General features: G+C 48.0%; 1 protein-coding gene across 1 annotated transcript in view; it reads right to left on the bottom strand.

Annotated features, from left to right (window-relative positions):
• Positions 1-14729, bottom strand: part of FNDC5 (fibronectin type III domain containing 5) — a 193438-nt gene extending 178709 nt beyond the window's left edge. Inside the window, exon 1 of the mRNA XM_081019711.1 lies at positions 13958-14729. Coding sequence (XP_080875837.1) covers positions 13958-14054 — 97 coding nt within the window. The 5' untranslated portion in view covers positions 14055-14729. The remainder of the gene's footprint in view (positions 1-13957) is intronic.
• Between the last annotated feature and the right edge of the window lie 1103 nt (positions 14730-15832).

Below are 15832 nucleotides of genomic sequence, written 5' to 3'. Positions count from 1 at the left end.
ACTAATTGCATTGCTCTAATTCCAAAATTATATTGGAGCAAGATATTTAGTTGCCACTGGAAAGCCCAATCCCAAGTAAAAAGCAAGCCAGTAAATTTGGTGCCTGTTACTTAACAGGGTCTGCAAGATTCCCAGCAGGTGTGAGGAGGCCAACAAGAAACTAGCCAGTGGCCCATTTGCTTACCTAGAGCCTGTCACTGTTTTTGATCATAGCTACTCTTTGGGATTTGGGAGGAATACAAGGTTCTTAGAAAAAGAAAAAGAAAAAAGAAAGCACACATCTAGTTATAGGATGAGCATGTCCATTTCTGCTACAGCTTTCTCATCACTGCCTTAAGCTTTACTTTTAAAGCATTACTTTTAAAAATAAATAATCGTGGATTAGAACTTAAGTCTTCTCTGAACAGCCAACTAGATGGATGGGTGCCAATTTAGCAGCTGCTCCTTTGGCATGCAAACAGCAGACAAAAGGGATTCACAGCACAATCCTGCACATGCCTACTCTGAGTAAATCCCAATGAGTTCAGCGGGGCTTACTCCCAGGTCAAGTGGGCACAGTCTTGCAGTCTCGGCATGACTGCAGCTGCATCCTGCTGTTGCAGCTGAGCTCTCCCAAGGGCAACCAGCACTGGAGCTCAGCTCCCATCCCCGCTGGCCACTCTGAAGGGCCAAAAAGCAGCAACCTTCCTGGCTGCAGTTGAGAGCCTTTGAGCTCTGGGGCTTCCTAAGCTGCACTTACGGTAAAAGCAGCAAGGGAGCACAGCGGAATTTGTATCAAGGCCAGGCAGAGAGGAGTTTGTAGGTCACTTTGTTCCCGTTCTGCAGGGTGCACCCCCGACATTGTAAAAAGCTTAAAGACTGCAGAGCCTTTCCAGAAGGGTCAAGGGATGCCGAAAGCTTTTTAGCAGCAAGTGAGAGCCACGGATGGTGGTGCACTCATTGTGGAACTTGCGTTCCGTCCATTTGCACTTCACCTTCCCACACACTCTATTCATACAGACACACAACACTCATGCGAACACACAGTAGCACCCACGCAGTCCAACAGAGAAGTCAAAAGCCCTCCCACCCAAGAGATTTGGAGGTTTCAAAGCCTGCAGTCTCCAGATTCCTGCCTTTTGTTTTCCTTTTTTTCTGCAAATGAACAGGCATACTATGCATTCATTCATGGTTCTAGGCAGCCATAGGAAGCACCCTAAAAGTTTACTTTTATTTTACACACACACACACACACACACACACACACACACACAGCATTTGCTGTGGGTTCAAAGTGCTTCCCATATGTAGTCAACCTTGCAAGAGACCTGTGAGAGTGAAGAGTGCCCAGATCTGGGGGAACTTGAGGAAACAGGGCCTCAGATAAGGCCATCGAAGTTTAAGATCAGATTTGAACCCGCGGATCCTGCATCAGCTCACACGCTTACCAACTGGGGAAATTCAGGGAGGACTTTTCAATGGCTTAATGCAGATTAGCCAAAGGAACCTCAATCAGAGGCGCCCTGCTGCCCTGCTAGTTACCACCTCCCAGTCTGAACGACGAGCCTGCTTACAGATGTTCTGTAGACATGGCGAGATGCTCAATTCTGGAGCTATCAAAGAAACAGGTGGCAATTCCACACTGAGGTGGGGATGATCCTTCACCAGCTTGGCTGCAAAGACCAAGCTTCTGTGCCAAAGTGCCACCACCTCTAGGCTGGGCCCCTGGCCTGGATGTCCCTCCAGCCATTTGAAGCTATAGCTAAGTGGGCTGGGCTGGGCTGCCTTTGTCTAATTCCAGGCATCGCTTAGTGGAACCTGCCAGGAAGCTCTAAATGTCAAGATGCCATCGTGGCAGCTTTCTGTTCCCTGTGCCGTGACCTTTTCTGCAGAAATGAGAGGCGTAAGAACATGACCTGCAGTTCTGTTGCTAAGTTTTCTGATCTCTATTCACTCTCTCACTCGCTCAAGAGCTGGAACCTGACCACCCCTCTCTCGCTCTCATTCTCTTTCCTCCTCTTGGGGCTGTGGGGGTCCTTGTTTCCTTCTTGGAAGTGGAGGTGTGAATATAAAAGGGTTTCCCGCCTTCCTCGTGTACTTTGCTATTCAGAGAATTCTTTTTTGCACTCTTCTCTGTGAGGCTCCCACATGGAGAATAATAGCGTGCCAGCTTTATGGGTTTTTTAGCAAGGGCTGAAAGCACTCTCCAGAGTGCCTTAGTGACAAAGGTACACACAAAAATCCTGGGCCCACCTCTGCCACTTATTTGGACCTGGAGTCACGCAGAGGCCGTGGGAAGGAATGATGGATGGGGATGGATGCCGAACCACCTTGTCCCCCTGCCACTTTGAGAGGACAAAGCCCCCCTGGCAGCCTGGCCTTTTGTTCTCGAAAGGACAGAGGAAACTGCTCTGAAAACCACTGAGCAGCAAATGGGGCCAGAGGCACCATAATCTTAGGCCTCCAGCAAGCCATGGGTGGGTGTAGCTGGAGCCAGCAGCCAAGGTGGTGGGGGGTTTAGAACGCACTCCACCCCTTTCCCAAGAAGTTGATTTCTAAAAGAGGAAAGCACCAAGCACAGAGATTTTCAAGGCTCCACAGTTCGGGGGGGGGGGGGGGTAGGGCATTGCAGAAGCAGCCTTGTATTTTACTTCTGAGCCCTAGGTTTTGTGGAGGAATTTGATGCAGTTCACATTTAAAGGCGAACCTACCCTTATCCACACTTTCCCAAATAATATGCAAACCGAAATGCAGCCACCCTTCGAAATTTGCACTTCTCCAACTTTTGTGGTGCCGTTCTCCAGCTGAGCAAAGTGGACAAAAATGCATATAGGAGCATAGAGTGTGCATTCAAAATGTAAGAGAAAATAAGATTCAAAAATTCATTCTCTCAGAGGAAATCACTTTGCAAAATTGTGTATATTATGCAAAATTGCATAGGAAAATGTGTATATCAGGGGAAATGGGAACTAAAAAATGATGGTTAATTTGCATGAGGGTTATTATTTTTTTTTAAAAAATATGCAAACTGATATGGAAATGCGGAGACTTGAAGTGAAAGAGTGGGAGAATGAGAACCAGAGAGAAACCAGCTTTCATGCATCCCTGTTTCTGAGAGAGGGGGAGAGCGAGTGTGCATGCTGGAGACTGATAGCACCTTATGCTATATCAGTTTACACACACACACAGAGAGAGAGAGAGAGAGAGAGAGAGAGAGAGAGAGAGAGAGAGTAGGAAGAAATAGGTAGGCACCCTGATGAGAGTGTCTGCCTTCCCCACTGCCTGGCTAAGGGCAATTTGCGGCACAGTGTTGCTGCCTTCCCCCTCTCCCCCTCTAAGCCACCCAGCCATGCCCTGCTCCCTTCAATGATCCTGCCTGCTCCTCCCAGAACAGACTCCGTTTAAATGCCTCCTTTTAAACTTCTTCCAGGACGTCTCCTCCCCAGTATGCACAAAGCTCCTTCCTCTGCATGTAACTCCGCTAGCTCCCTGTTGCTGCTGCTTCCCCCAGCCTTTGCTTGCCTTCCTTCACTGCCTCCTCCGCTGTCACATTTCCAGATTGCAAGGTCCTCGGGGCAGCAATCTGTCAGTTTACCCATGTCGCTTTGCAAAGGGCCATTTTTCCAGCAGGGTGCCACTCTTGGACTCTGCACCCACCACTCACTGTTGACGTCCTTCTGTTTTGGTTGGGAGGCTGTTGCCTGCTGGCTCAGAGGCCCCCTTTCCACCCACATTAAAAAGCTTTGCATCAGCTTGCATGTTCGGCTCTAATTAAAGGAATCAGTCCATCACCCTCAGGGGAGTAGGTTCTAACAAAGTATTTGGCAAAAAATTGCTAATTTGTCTGAAATGGCACTTATAAAATAGATTCTCTTACTAGAATGTCTACTTTCTGGCCCAGGAACTAAAAATCAATCGTCCCTGTTCCTGAACAAGAGAAATCACTACTAATGAATCTTGTCCTGTTTCTATTTGCTCCAGTCTTAAGAGGTTCATCTCAGAGTGAGTAACTGAATAAAACAACAGTTTTTGGCAATGTGGTGTCCTCCAGATGTTTTAGACCCCCCCCCGATCTCCATCAGCCTCAGCTACCACAGTTGACTGGAGCTGATTGGAGTTGTAGTCCAAAACATCTGGAGGGCACCAGGTTGGGAAAGGCAGAAATTGCCTTCTTTCTTTTTCTTCTGTCTTCCACAAGCAAAATCACCCTCCAGATGTTTTCAGACTACCTCCCATTATCCCTGGCCATTGGCCATGCTGGCTGGCACTCTTGGGAGCTATAGTCTAGCAACATCCAAGGGGCCATGGCTAAAGGCTGACTTTTTATTTTGATGAAACCTGAACATTCAGGGACTGTGTTCCCGAAGCCTCACTGTGATCTAAGATCTTGTTTGTCCTCTTTCCAAGAATCCCCAATCAATCTTGGTTACAGCAGTGGATAGAAAAGGGCTCTCAAAGGGGCTGCTAGTCTCTTTCCCTCCTGTCATTCTCCCAATCCAGAGAGGAATAGCAGATTTGTAATTATCCACTTGCTTAGCTTCTTGTGGCAAAAAAGGATCACTTCCAGCTGACCAAGCAGGGATCCACATTCCACACCTTATGTATGCTCCTAATTGTGAGATATAATCCACTGAGAGCAGTCAAGTACAACATTCCTTGTTTTGCTAGAGTGGACATGCAAGGGAATGTTTGGTCCAGCCAGTCGAAACTTCCTGTTCCTCCTGGCCTGGAGCATCGTTACTTGCATGTGACTAGTAGGTGGGCATGACCTTTCCTGACCTGGTAAAAGGCAAAGGCATGCTGCCATTGTCTCTCTTTTCCATCTTCTTTTTGTCCTGTGAACTTCCTGGAATGAACTGCTGGCTGCCAGCTGAGCAGTCCCCCAGGTCATCTCCCTTATGGGGTAAACCTGTTAGTATAAGTTTGTAACTTTAAGCCTAAAGCCTGCCTTCAGGGATCACACTGTGCTCTGCATTGGTCGTGGGCAAACTTTCTTTTTATTGCTTATGAATAAGACTCTGGTGTCTTTATTCTTTTAGGAGGGATTCAAGGGGTCTTACCAGGAAAATGTTAGAACATATTTCAATCTGGACAAGCCAGATTGAATTGCATATTGTCTTAAGAAACTCACACGAGTTTGCCACTAGTTTTCTGCTGTGTAAAGGGGAATGCACTCTGCTAAGTAAAGGAACTTGCTAGCTCAAGTTAGGAAGGATATTAATAAGCAATATATCCTCTCCTGCCACCCTGAACATTCCCACACTAATGTCCTCATTCAATTGTCTTTACTTTGCCTTTGAGGGTGGAGCAAGCCTGCTCAGTTCAGAGGGACTTACTGCAAAGGAAGTGTACATAAGTGTAGTTACCCTGGAATGATACTGAAATAAGGCAACTAACTTTCCAGATAAATCCCTCAGTTAATTTGCCCCAAATCACTAAAAACCAGCTCTTCTTCATTTCATTTATCCCAGTTAAGGTCCCAGCACATCCCATTTCAAATCAATTCAATTCCCCTTCAATTATCCATATCCGTTACCCTTCAAATCATCTCTAGATTAAATAATCTAAAATTCATTTATTTCCCCAAATTCACTCTGACTGGGTAACCCAAATGTTTCCTCAGTTCAATTCCCCTCCCCAATCAATAGTCCACCAGAAACATTTGGGGTGCTTAGAAAAAGATCCAGGGCCCATCTTGTCAGGAATGTGAAATGAAGGGGCAGGAAGCAATAACGGGTGTGATGATGTTACAAGCCCTCAAAAACAATGTCCCTGTCTTCACCTCTGGGACACTGGAGGGAGGGAATGGCCTTAGTCCCAACTCTTATTATCTAGGGTGAGGTATTGGGGGAAGGTATTGGGGAAATTAAAAGACGCCTGCTTCTTGGGAGAAAAGCAATGACATACCTAGACAGCATCCTAAAAAGCAGAGACATCACCTTGCCAACAAAGGTCCGTATAGTTACAGCTATGGTTTTCCCAGAAGTGATGTATGGAAGTGAGAGCTGGACCATAAAGAAGGCTGATCGCCAAAGAATTGATGCTTTTGAATTATGGTGCTGGAGGAGACTCTTGAGAGTCCCATGGACTGCAAGAAGATCAAACCTATCCATTCTTAAGGAAATCAGCCTGATTGCTCACTGGAAGGACAGATCGTGAAGCTGAGGCGCCAATACTTTGGCCACCTCATGAGAAGAGAAGACTCCCTGGAAAAGACCCTGATGTTGGGAAAGATGGAGGGCACGAGGAGAAGGGGACGACAGAGGACGAGATGGTTGGACAGTGTTCTCGAAGCTACCAGCATGCGGGAGGCAGTGGAAGACAGGAGTGCCTGGAGTGCTCTGGTCCATGGGGTCACGAAGAGTTGGACATGACTAAACGACTAAACAACAACAAATTGGGGGAAGGAGGCTAACTGAGAGTGGCTACCTGGTGAGTCCATGGCTGAGGTAAGATCTGAACTGGGTACCAATTGCCTCCCGCAAATTCAGCCTCTCCATGGCTCCCCATCTCAGTGTCTCTAGCCAGCTGAACTTTCCTTGGACAAGTCTTCAAACCTCAGCTATGACAATCAAATAGATCTGGAGATTTAGACTGGATATTTGGTAAAATGGGACCAAACATTTCCATTAAAACTCAGCTTTAATAAAGACTCACAGCCCAAATGCAGGACCCCCTCCCCTTGACTGCCCTTCAAATGTGATGTCTCTGTGACCATAACAATTCTGGATAGCACCGCAAGCAAAAATGCCTCTGATGTGGGCACATGTGAAAATAAAACGGCCTGAAAGCCTTGCTGCTGATCACCTCCGGTGGAAGCACATGTTTTGTGCTGTAAGGATAAGTCCATTTCACTTTACCTGCCCTAGGGCCCATTTGCTACACCACCACTCTAGAGCCTTTAAAGATTGTGCACAGTTCAGTTCCCTCTTTCATCAGCATCTGAGTAATGGGCAGCACTTCCGCAGCGGCTTAAGGGACCGAGCCAGGGCTCACCACAGAGGCCTCAGGCCTGGTGTTATTACAGAGCTAAATCACATTTCCAAGCTGTAAAAATGACTTAAATATTATCTTGGCAATTGCCTTGAGCAGACAATAGAAATTAGGGGAGGTGGGGAGAAGGACTTTTCCAATGAGGCTTCTGCTCCAGTCAAAACCTGCAAGTTCTCTGGCAGCATGAGTCTTTTCCCTGCAGAGCCAGCTGCCAAATTAACTTTTTCATTCCCTTCTGGCATCTGCACACCCCTTGTTAAATGAATCCTGCTCTTCTGTTCTTTGATTTTAGCTTATGGATAGGGCCAATAAAGTGGTGCAAATTAGCCGTGTGCCATTTGCCAAAAGATGACTTATGAACACCTCGGGGAGTGAGGAAGAAGGCGATCAAGTTGTGCACCCAGATTGCTAAAGTCACCACAGGGAAACTAAATTGTAGACCATCCATATGAAGACCGTTTGCATCCTTCCGCGTTTGCACAAATCCCTCAAGCCAACAACAGGTTTGCACTGTGTTGGCTGTAACTGTTGCTGTCAGCAAGCAATGCCTGAAACCTGGGCAATGATCCCTGGGCTTGATTAACTGCTGGGAAGGAAGATTTGAAATAAAACACTTTAAGGTGGCCACTTACACATCACCAAGGAAGTGGAGATAAATTGTCAGAAGGAGGACACAGATTTGCATAAAATGGGCATATGTTAATAGATGCACATTAAGAAAATAATAATCTGCAATTTAGATAGAAATGCAGGTGGGAAAGTCTGTGTCCAGTTCAGTTTGCTGTCAGTACTGTTGGCAGACAGCTTCACGACCTCTCCTGCTCCCTCTCCTTCAAGGCCCCTGCCCTTATGCTTCTTTATATATAAAATGGACTTGGACCAAACTGCGCGCACGCACACACACACACACACACACACACACACAAAATGCAGAGGGCACTTTCAAATTAGAGGACTGCCCTCTGTGAAGGAGGAAACATGGGCATCCCCAAAACACTGGGATTTCTGTCCCAAGCTAACACACATTTGTAAAGTAAAGCTGGGTTCTGTATAAATTATGGAAATGAAAGAAAGGGACATGGATCTACACGTACAGCACCAAAGCCACACCCCTGACCATTGAACTCAGCTTCTTCCAACTCCTGGGATTTAAACAGACTTTGCCCGTGTCACTTCTGGCTCATCTTCACAACAGTAAGGACTAAGAACCTGCTTGCTGGTTTCTGAACACAATATCAAATTTTGCACCTTGTTCTTTCCCTCTCCCCACAGACTCCTAGAACATACTCTCAGTCCTGCCATTGGGCTTTGCATGCCATCATAGAGCTGCACAGTGTCATCCAGCCAGCTAAATGCCCACTGGGAGCTCCATAAGCTTCCTGTTTTGCTGTCTGTCCTGGAACTGCAGAAAGAGAGGGATTCTCAAGCAGCTGGCTGGCTGGCTGGCTACAACAAATGGCTAACGGGTTGCCCTCAGCATAGTGGGGTGCAAGTGTCATCAGAGGTTGGGGGCAGTGTTTAACAGAAAGGTGCTGGGGTTTAGTCCTTAGCATGTGCTTTGGACAGAAATCTTGCTCCTGAATTCTAAGAGAGCAGGGTTACCCTGTAGCTGCCCAGTGCTGAGGGAGAGGTACATGGGCAGAGGTAACTGTCGTTATGAAAGGTTTGTTCCTATCTGCTTTATTAAAAAATGGTGAATGAGGGTGACATGCTGGAAGAAGGGTGCCTGCACAGAGCCACATTCCTATCCATCTTAGGTTAGGAGGATTTTTGAATGGCACATGGAGGTGGCCCTATGGTTAGGCAGAAGGAGAGCAGCCACCCTGAAGGGATGGATTTTGCACACTATGAATGGTGCTGATGTGGGATAAGTTCCTGCTGGCTTGTGTCTCATGTTAATTGGGAAGCAGGGGGCGGCCGGGGGAGAGAATGCCATTTGGATGAGTTCATAATGTACACAGTAAAATGTTTGTGGAGGGTTTGTATGTGTGTCCAGGAGGGCACAGAGGAGAAGAGGAAATCAGCTAAAAACCGAGTCCTTTATTTCATCCCATTCCTTTATTCAATCTCAGCTGCTTGAATCTGAGGTGAACTAAGGATAAGGTGATAGGAGGAGGAGGAGGAGGCCATGGCGTTGGTATGAAAAAGGAGAAATGGGTGGCTATTGGAATTGCAAAGGACTTTTGGGAGGGGGGGTGTGCCAAATCTTACCCACAGTCACCATTTTAAGGACACCTTCATAAATCTCCAGCGGTGCCTCCCAGACAAAGTGACTTCCGGACTTGCTCCTTCACAACAGAAGCAGTCAAGGACAACCGTGTGTCTGTTATGTCTACTTCAGCATGGGCAGCAAGAAGCAAAGCAGATGGGCATTGCCGGGGTGGGGGATGTGCTCTGCCTGGAGAGAGCATGTCACCCCATTAAACTAGGGGCGGCATCCAGCACCATGAGACATGCTTGCCATCTGCATTGCTTTGAGGTTGCCATTTCTTTGCAGTTAGAACATGAGCAAAATGCATTTTTGCATGAACAGGAAAAGTCCTTTGGGTTGGACTTTTGGGTAGGAAATTGCTGGTCACTGGGCAGCATTTATCAGAACCGGACTTATTCTGCTTGAGACCCTGTTTAGCTTTGGAACCTGGAATGTGTGAAGCAACATAAGAGAAGAGGAAGCATGTGCAGAGTGCTTTTCCTAATACTGATTAAAGAACCAGATGCCACCTGTCTAGAATTGGGGAGAAGGGTAGCACAGGAAAAAATGTGTAATGATCATGTGACTTGTTTGTTTAGGAACTAAACTTGAGTCAGAATATTTGGAGAATTGCATTCATAGGCCTCAGTGTGGAACTGAAACAGTCACATCCAGAATGGAGACTGTATCTGAGACAACTTCTTCTAGCAAGTTCTAGTTGCATGAAGGTCTCCATGTGTTACATCCTCACAGACATAAAATCAGTTAGCAGAGACATCCAACTCATCCCAATTTGTGCCAACACCCCCTAATTCTACCTTGTGGTTATAGAAGTATGGTTCATTTGCATACTATATTATGCAAAATTATATGACACAACTTCACTATTCTGATTGCAAAATATATCCCAGTTATTTTCAGTGAATCTATGATGACTAGAAACTTGCTAGAGAACGTGATATGTTTAGATTTTAGGACCCAAAACTCTTCTGTTAAAATTTTGGATTCCATTGTGGTGTGATGGGCATGGGATGCAAACAGACCTGCACCTTATTTACTGCACTTCCAATTTCAGCAGTTTTGAAACTGACTTGAATGTCATGAATTCGTTCCCCATCCCCGTCCCCCAAATCAGAGGGTGCTAAGAACTCTTTGCTAGTGATCCTTACGGAAATGCTGTGTTGTATGCTTGGGAGCCCTTAACAAGTCACACTGCTGTCAAGTTTGCTGTGTGGGCATGCCGGGGGGGGGGGGTCCACAGCTCACTGGCAGAGCACCTCCATTGTGTGAAAAAGGTCCAAGGTTTAATCCCTGGCATCTTCAGGTACCGGTAGGTCTAAGAATGTCCCCTGCCAGAAACTCTGGAGAGCCACTGCCAGTCAGTGTAGACTACACTGAGCTAGATGGACCAATGAGTTTAGCTCAGTAGGGCAGGCAGCTTTCTATGTAGAGCATGAGACTCTTAATCTCAAGGCTGCAGGTTCAGGCCCCACCTTGGGCAAAAAGATTCTTGCATTGCAGGGAACTAGATGACCCTCACAGCCCCTTCCAACTCTACAGTTCTATGATTCTATTATTCTTGTGCCTGTTCATTGCTGTATCAGCTCACAGAATCCAATTGATCCAGATATCCATGATCCCCTGAGTTAGATGCTTTCATCTACCAAAGATCACCCAGCCATGACAATACCTTCCAAGCTTCAGAGTCATTGCAGGATAAAAGGAAGAGCACACACCATGGGCCAGCTTGCAGCCCTGCCTGAAGTACCAGGTAACAAGGGTGCTCCTGGGCAGAGATAGACTCCTGATGTACTCTATACCAAGACAGGGAACTTCTGTATCCTGACAGCAGTTCAGTTTTAACGTCCCAGTGCAAGGGACTCTGACAGCAGATCTCTCTTATCTGCACCACCAGGACAGCTTGCAAGAAGAGGGAATGGCTGAGCACTACCTGTATAGTGGCAGGAAGGAAGACTGCAGCTGATCAGCCCCAAGCAATCAGGTGGCCCAAGACACCAACAGGGGCTCTGTTGCAAGAACATTCATAGGCAGGGGCTGCTGCCAGGTAAAGTAAATGAAGCAGTGGGCCCTCTATGTTTCTTTGATTGCAGAAGGCTCACTGCTGGCCAAGGCTGCAGTCACTCACCGTTTTCTTTCCCCCAGAATGCATCTGGGCCCTGAGACAGAATGGCCCAGATGGCATCCTGGAGAAATGCAGCTGGTGGGTGTCTGAAGCCTCAGCCAGGGCTTTACTTTGCTACTGTGTGCCCAATGCATAGAAAAAGGAGGAAAAATGAGAAAGTGATGTCAGTGACTGTCAGTAGCTCCAGTAGGCTCTGACAGGCCTGGTAACTAAAGAAGCCACAAAGGCTCTGGGGCCTTGCGGAAACCAAAGGCGCTGTATCATCTGCCTCTGTGCCTCTGAGATTGGTCTGCCTACTCTGGAGCATAGGCAGCTTGGGGGTGGCAACAGGGGGCAGGCACTCCCCCAATAAGGAGCTTATACTGCATTTCTGAAATCCTCTCATTAACATATGGTATCTCACCCACCTAGAAATATACTTTCCCCCTTCCATACTGCCACCCCCTGAATTCTTTCTCAAGTGCCACAACTGCTCTGGAAGTCAACCATCAGCTTTGCTCACCTGCCCCTGGTTCTTCAGAGTCTCAGGTGCCACTTTTGGACTTGACCTCTGCCTGCCATGGACAATGCAAGCTGCTTGCCTTGCTGGGCTCTGACATTGGGATGGTGTTTTACCCCACAAACAGATCCATTCATTGAGGTCAGATTCCATAACAACTCTGGCAGCAGAGAGCAGGAGAGGCTCTGCAGTAATACAGCACCTGCCTTAGCAGAACGTACACAGCCAAAATGAGAGACGGAGCATTAACTTGTGGAATATCACTGTTGTTTACAACTTTTTCAAGGTTTCATTTTCCTTATCAACAAAGCTGGGAGCAAACCTTGGCAAAAATTTAGTAGGGCCACCGTGGCTCAGGGACCAGATCTGCATTGTGGGCTACCAAGTGACCATCCCTGCTCTACAGTGTCTTCTCAAACCTTCACACTACCTGACCATTCCTCTGTCCCAGGGTCTCGTATAAAGGCACAGGAGGCTCCCACCTTGCTGAAGCTAAGCAGGTCTAGGGCTGGTTAGCGCTTGAATGCATGACTGTCTGGGAAACATCTCTTCCTTGGATTCATTATGGAAGAAAGGTGGGATACAAATGTCAGTGTGTGTGTGTGTGTTTGCCTGCACATACAAAACTGCCTATAATAATCTGGACAGGTATAATAAGGGTTAGGGTTACAGTACTGTGTTTTTGTTTCATTTTTCAAAAATGTTAGCCACGGAGAGGTTTTTTACCTGGAGAAGAGTAACAGAAACACATCCACTAAACAAAGTAATAAGAGCCCCAATTTTTCCAAGCTGGAAATTTTCTTGGTCTGTTATTTGACAAGCTCCCTTTTCTGAGGTGTCACAATTTGTAGTCCTCCACAAATAATGGAGTTAGCAGAAAACTTGACCTTGTGGTCTACAACGCATCATCACATGAGCTATCAGCATCCACAGGACAGCTCAGGTCTTTCCAACAACATTTCTCAGTCTATGCATCTGTTAGTGAGGCTGCTGCTGAGCACCCTTCTGAGGCCCTGATGTTCTCCCATTGGAGAATTTCTTAAAGCCAGAGGCAAGCTATGAAATTACAAGTCAAATACCTGTTCTTTTCACAAGACCTATTAAACTGTGCTTGTTTAATGGTCTGCTCCTCTCTCCTAGAAAGTAACTTAGCCTTAGGGAAGAGCAACTCTGAGAAGCCTGATGGGTTCTCTCACAAGTTCAATCTTCACAGCCAATATTCCATATGCATAGCTCTTCTATCTGTGGGTTGAGGGTCCAGCTGGTTGTTTTTGGTGGCCAGATTTGGCTGATCCCCATATTGCCTTGTCTACTATGGTATCTGGACACTAACCTATCAAGGATGCTTTACAGGAGGGCAATTTTGAATAGAAGCAGCTATTATGTAGAATTCTCCATCTTGTCTCTCCACACATTTCAGGACCCTCCCTGGTCCTGCATAGGTCTCTCCCCCTGCCCCCACAAATAAGAAGACTCACAAACTAAGGCTCTGTAGAACCAAACATGGGACAGAACAAGGCCCATGTAGTTCAGGAATCAAATTCTAAGAGTAACAAGCCACATGCCTGGTGCCGCATGAGCTGGTTCCATATGATCATCACAAATCATTTGAATTATAAAAAAGGGAAGTCACTTCGGCTACCTACTGGCTCCTTTTTCTCAAGCACAGTTGGACAAAAGGAACAGGAGGCTGGAGGTCAAGTCTATGATTCCATCTCACTGCAACAAGTAGGGGCTCCTTGAGACTCTGAGCATGACTAACAGCCAGTAAAAACTACATTGCCCTGTGCTGATCCCTCTTTTTAAAGCAAATATCTTAACAGAACTCTCAGAGGTGCTTTCTTCACCTTTCCTTAATCATGTAACAATGAGTTCCACATGTTAAACACACATCCCCCCTTTCCTTTGTTGATCCTCCTCAACTCTTCTGTCATTGGATGGTGAAGCCATTTATGAAGGGATGTTCAAACGTTGCATGAGAATACAACAGGTCTGGGAAGTTGAGGAGAATTTCTTTTCCAAGAAACGAATGACACCCTTAAGGAATGGAGCACACAAACCCAGAGAACGGCGGAGGGGTGTGTGGAGGGAAGAGTGCCTACTACCAGTACCCATTTTTAATACCCCACCAAGGAACTGCTTCCCCGCTTACCTGCATCCGCCAGACAGAAGCCGGCACAGCTGAAATAAACCAGGAGGGCTGCATTGATGTAGAGAAGCAGTTGATCCATCCTCCAGAGCGGGTCCATCCTGCATCCACATGGGAATGGCTGTTTCAGCCCCAGAGGTCCCGATCCAACATGGGGAGGGAGGCAGGCAGGCAGAGAGCGAGCAAGAGAGAAAGAGGGTGCCCCTTCGGCTCCCCTTGGCGGCCGCCTCCGATCAGAGGGACGCCGAGGAGCCCCGCCAGGCTCCCGGACCCGGCGCGGACATTTCAGCACCACGGACAGCTCCGCGCCGCCGCTGCTGCCGCCGCTTCCCGGTCCATGGCTGGCTTCTCCCGGCGGCAGCAGAAGGGCAGCGCCGACTTGGGGCTCCCGAGGCCGGGCTGGTCTCTCTTCCTGGGCCCGGAGAAAGTTTCTGGGAGGCGGCGTGAGGCAGCTCGGCTCCGCGGAGGAGAAGCCAGAGAGACGCGGCCGAGCAGCTCCTGTTCCCGCTCCTGATGGTGCTGTTGGTGGCGGCGGCGGCGGCGGCGGCTGGAGGAGCCGCTGGGTCCCTGCAAAGTGCAAACGTGCCGCCAGTGGGCCGCCTCCTCCACCATCAGCCAGGCAGCTCCATCCAGGGGAGGCAGCGAGAGAAAGGACGGAGGCGCCCCGACGCTCCCCCTGCCCTAACGACAGCCACGGGCGAATCCGGACTCGCCTGCCAGCGTCCCCGGCCCAAAGCACGCCGCCCTCCCCGGGCTGGGCGATTTGTGCTCCGAGATCCTACCAGGCGGGAAGCGGGGGGGTCTTCAGTCCCTCCTCCTCCTCCTCTTCCTCCTCCTCCTTCTCCCCTCCCTCATTAACCTTAATGGGAGAGCGACACTGTTTGAAGGGGAAACGGATCTCGCAGGTCACCACGTCTACACACACCAATTTTTAAAAAAGAGGGAGGGAGAGAAAGATCATTTATTTAAACCTTCCCCGCTGGAAGAGGTTCCACTGCGTGTGTCTCGCTTGACTGGAGGGAGACAGAGGCAGGGAGGTGAGGAAGGAAGGAAGGAAGGAAGGAAGGAAGGAAGGAAGGAGATTGATGGCTGGGGGGAAAGTGTCAACTCCCAATTCCCTTTCCCAGTTGGGAGGATGTCCTCTAGCACCCTTGGGGAAGAACTGGACCTGCAAAGGGGTTGGGGGTGAATGTGGGGCATCCTAGCCAGAATCCATAAAACATCAGGGGAGACTGTATTATATAACAACAGAACAGCAGAAAGTGGGCCACAGACTGGGGTGGCTTGGTGGGGGTCCCCTTTTCCTTGAGGCTTCTCCAAACTTGAAGCTTATTAGGAAGAAAGGAGGATGAGAGGGAAGCACCCAACAGGAAGACATGAGTGAGTTTGTGGAGGGGGAAGGCATGAAAGGCTCCCCAGGGGAGACCCCCATGGCCTTAAATGTTCTAATAGCACAGGTTAATTGGGGCCATTCAAGGCCATCACATTGTCAGGAGACTTCTGAAAAAAGACCCAGACCTGGAGAGTCTTACAGTCCTGCCAAGTTCTCAGTCAAATTCCCCAGCATAATGTGAGTTCAGTGTGGAGGATGGTACAGACACCCTGGAACACAAAAATGCTTTTGCTTCCAAAACTGCAAAGGATAGTTCACCTGACAATAGGTAGAGGGGGAGGCTATGTCACTGTAAAAAGAATGGCTGGGGGGGGTGGCTGCAAGATAAAAGCAATGAGATCAATCCAGGAAGGATGAGACTCTCAATGGCTACTAGTCCTGATGGCCGTGCACAACCTCTACCTGTTGAGAGGGCTGCTATTGCACTCAGGTCCTGTTTGCAGGCTTTCAGAAGCACCTAGTTGGCCACTGCTGGAACAGGGTGC

This window comes from Podarcis pityusensis (genome assembly GCF_964106645.2).
Source record: "Podarcis pityusensis genome assembly, chromosome: 8".
Classification (NCBI taxonomy): Eukaryota; Metazoa; Chordata; class Lepidosauria; order Squamata; family Lacertidae; genus Podarcis; species Podarcis pityusensis.
This window is presented reverse-complemented; position numbering and strand designations above follow the sequence as displayed.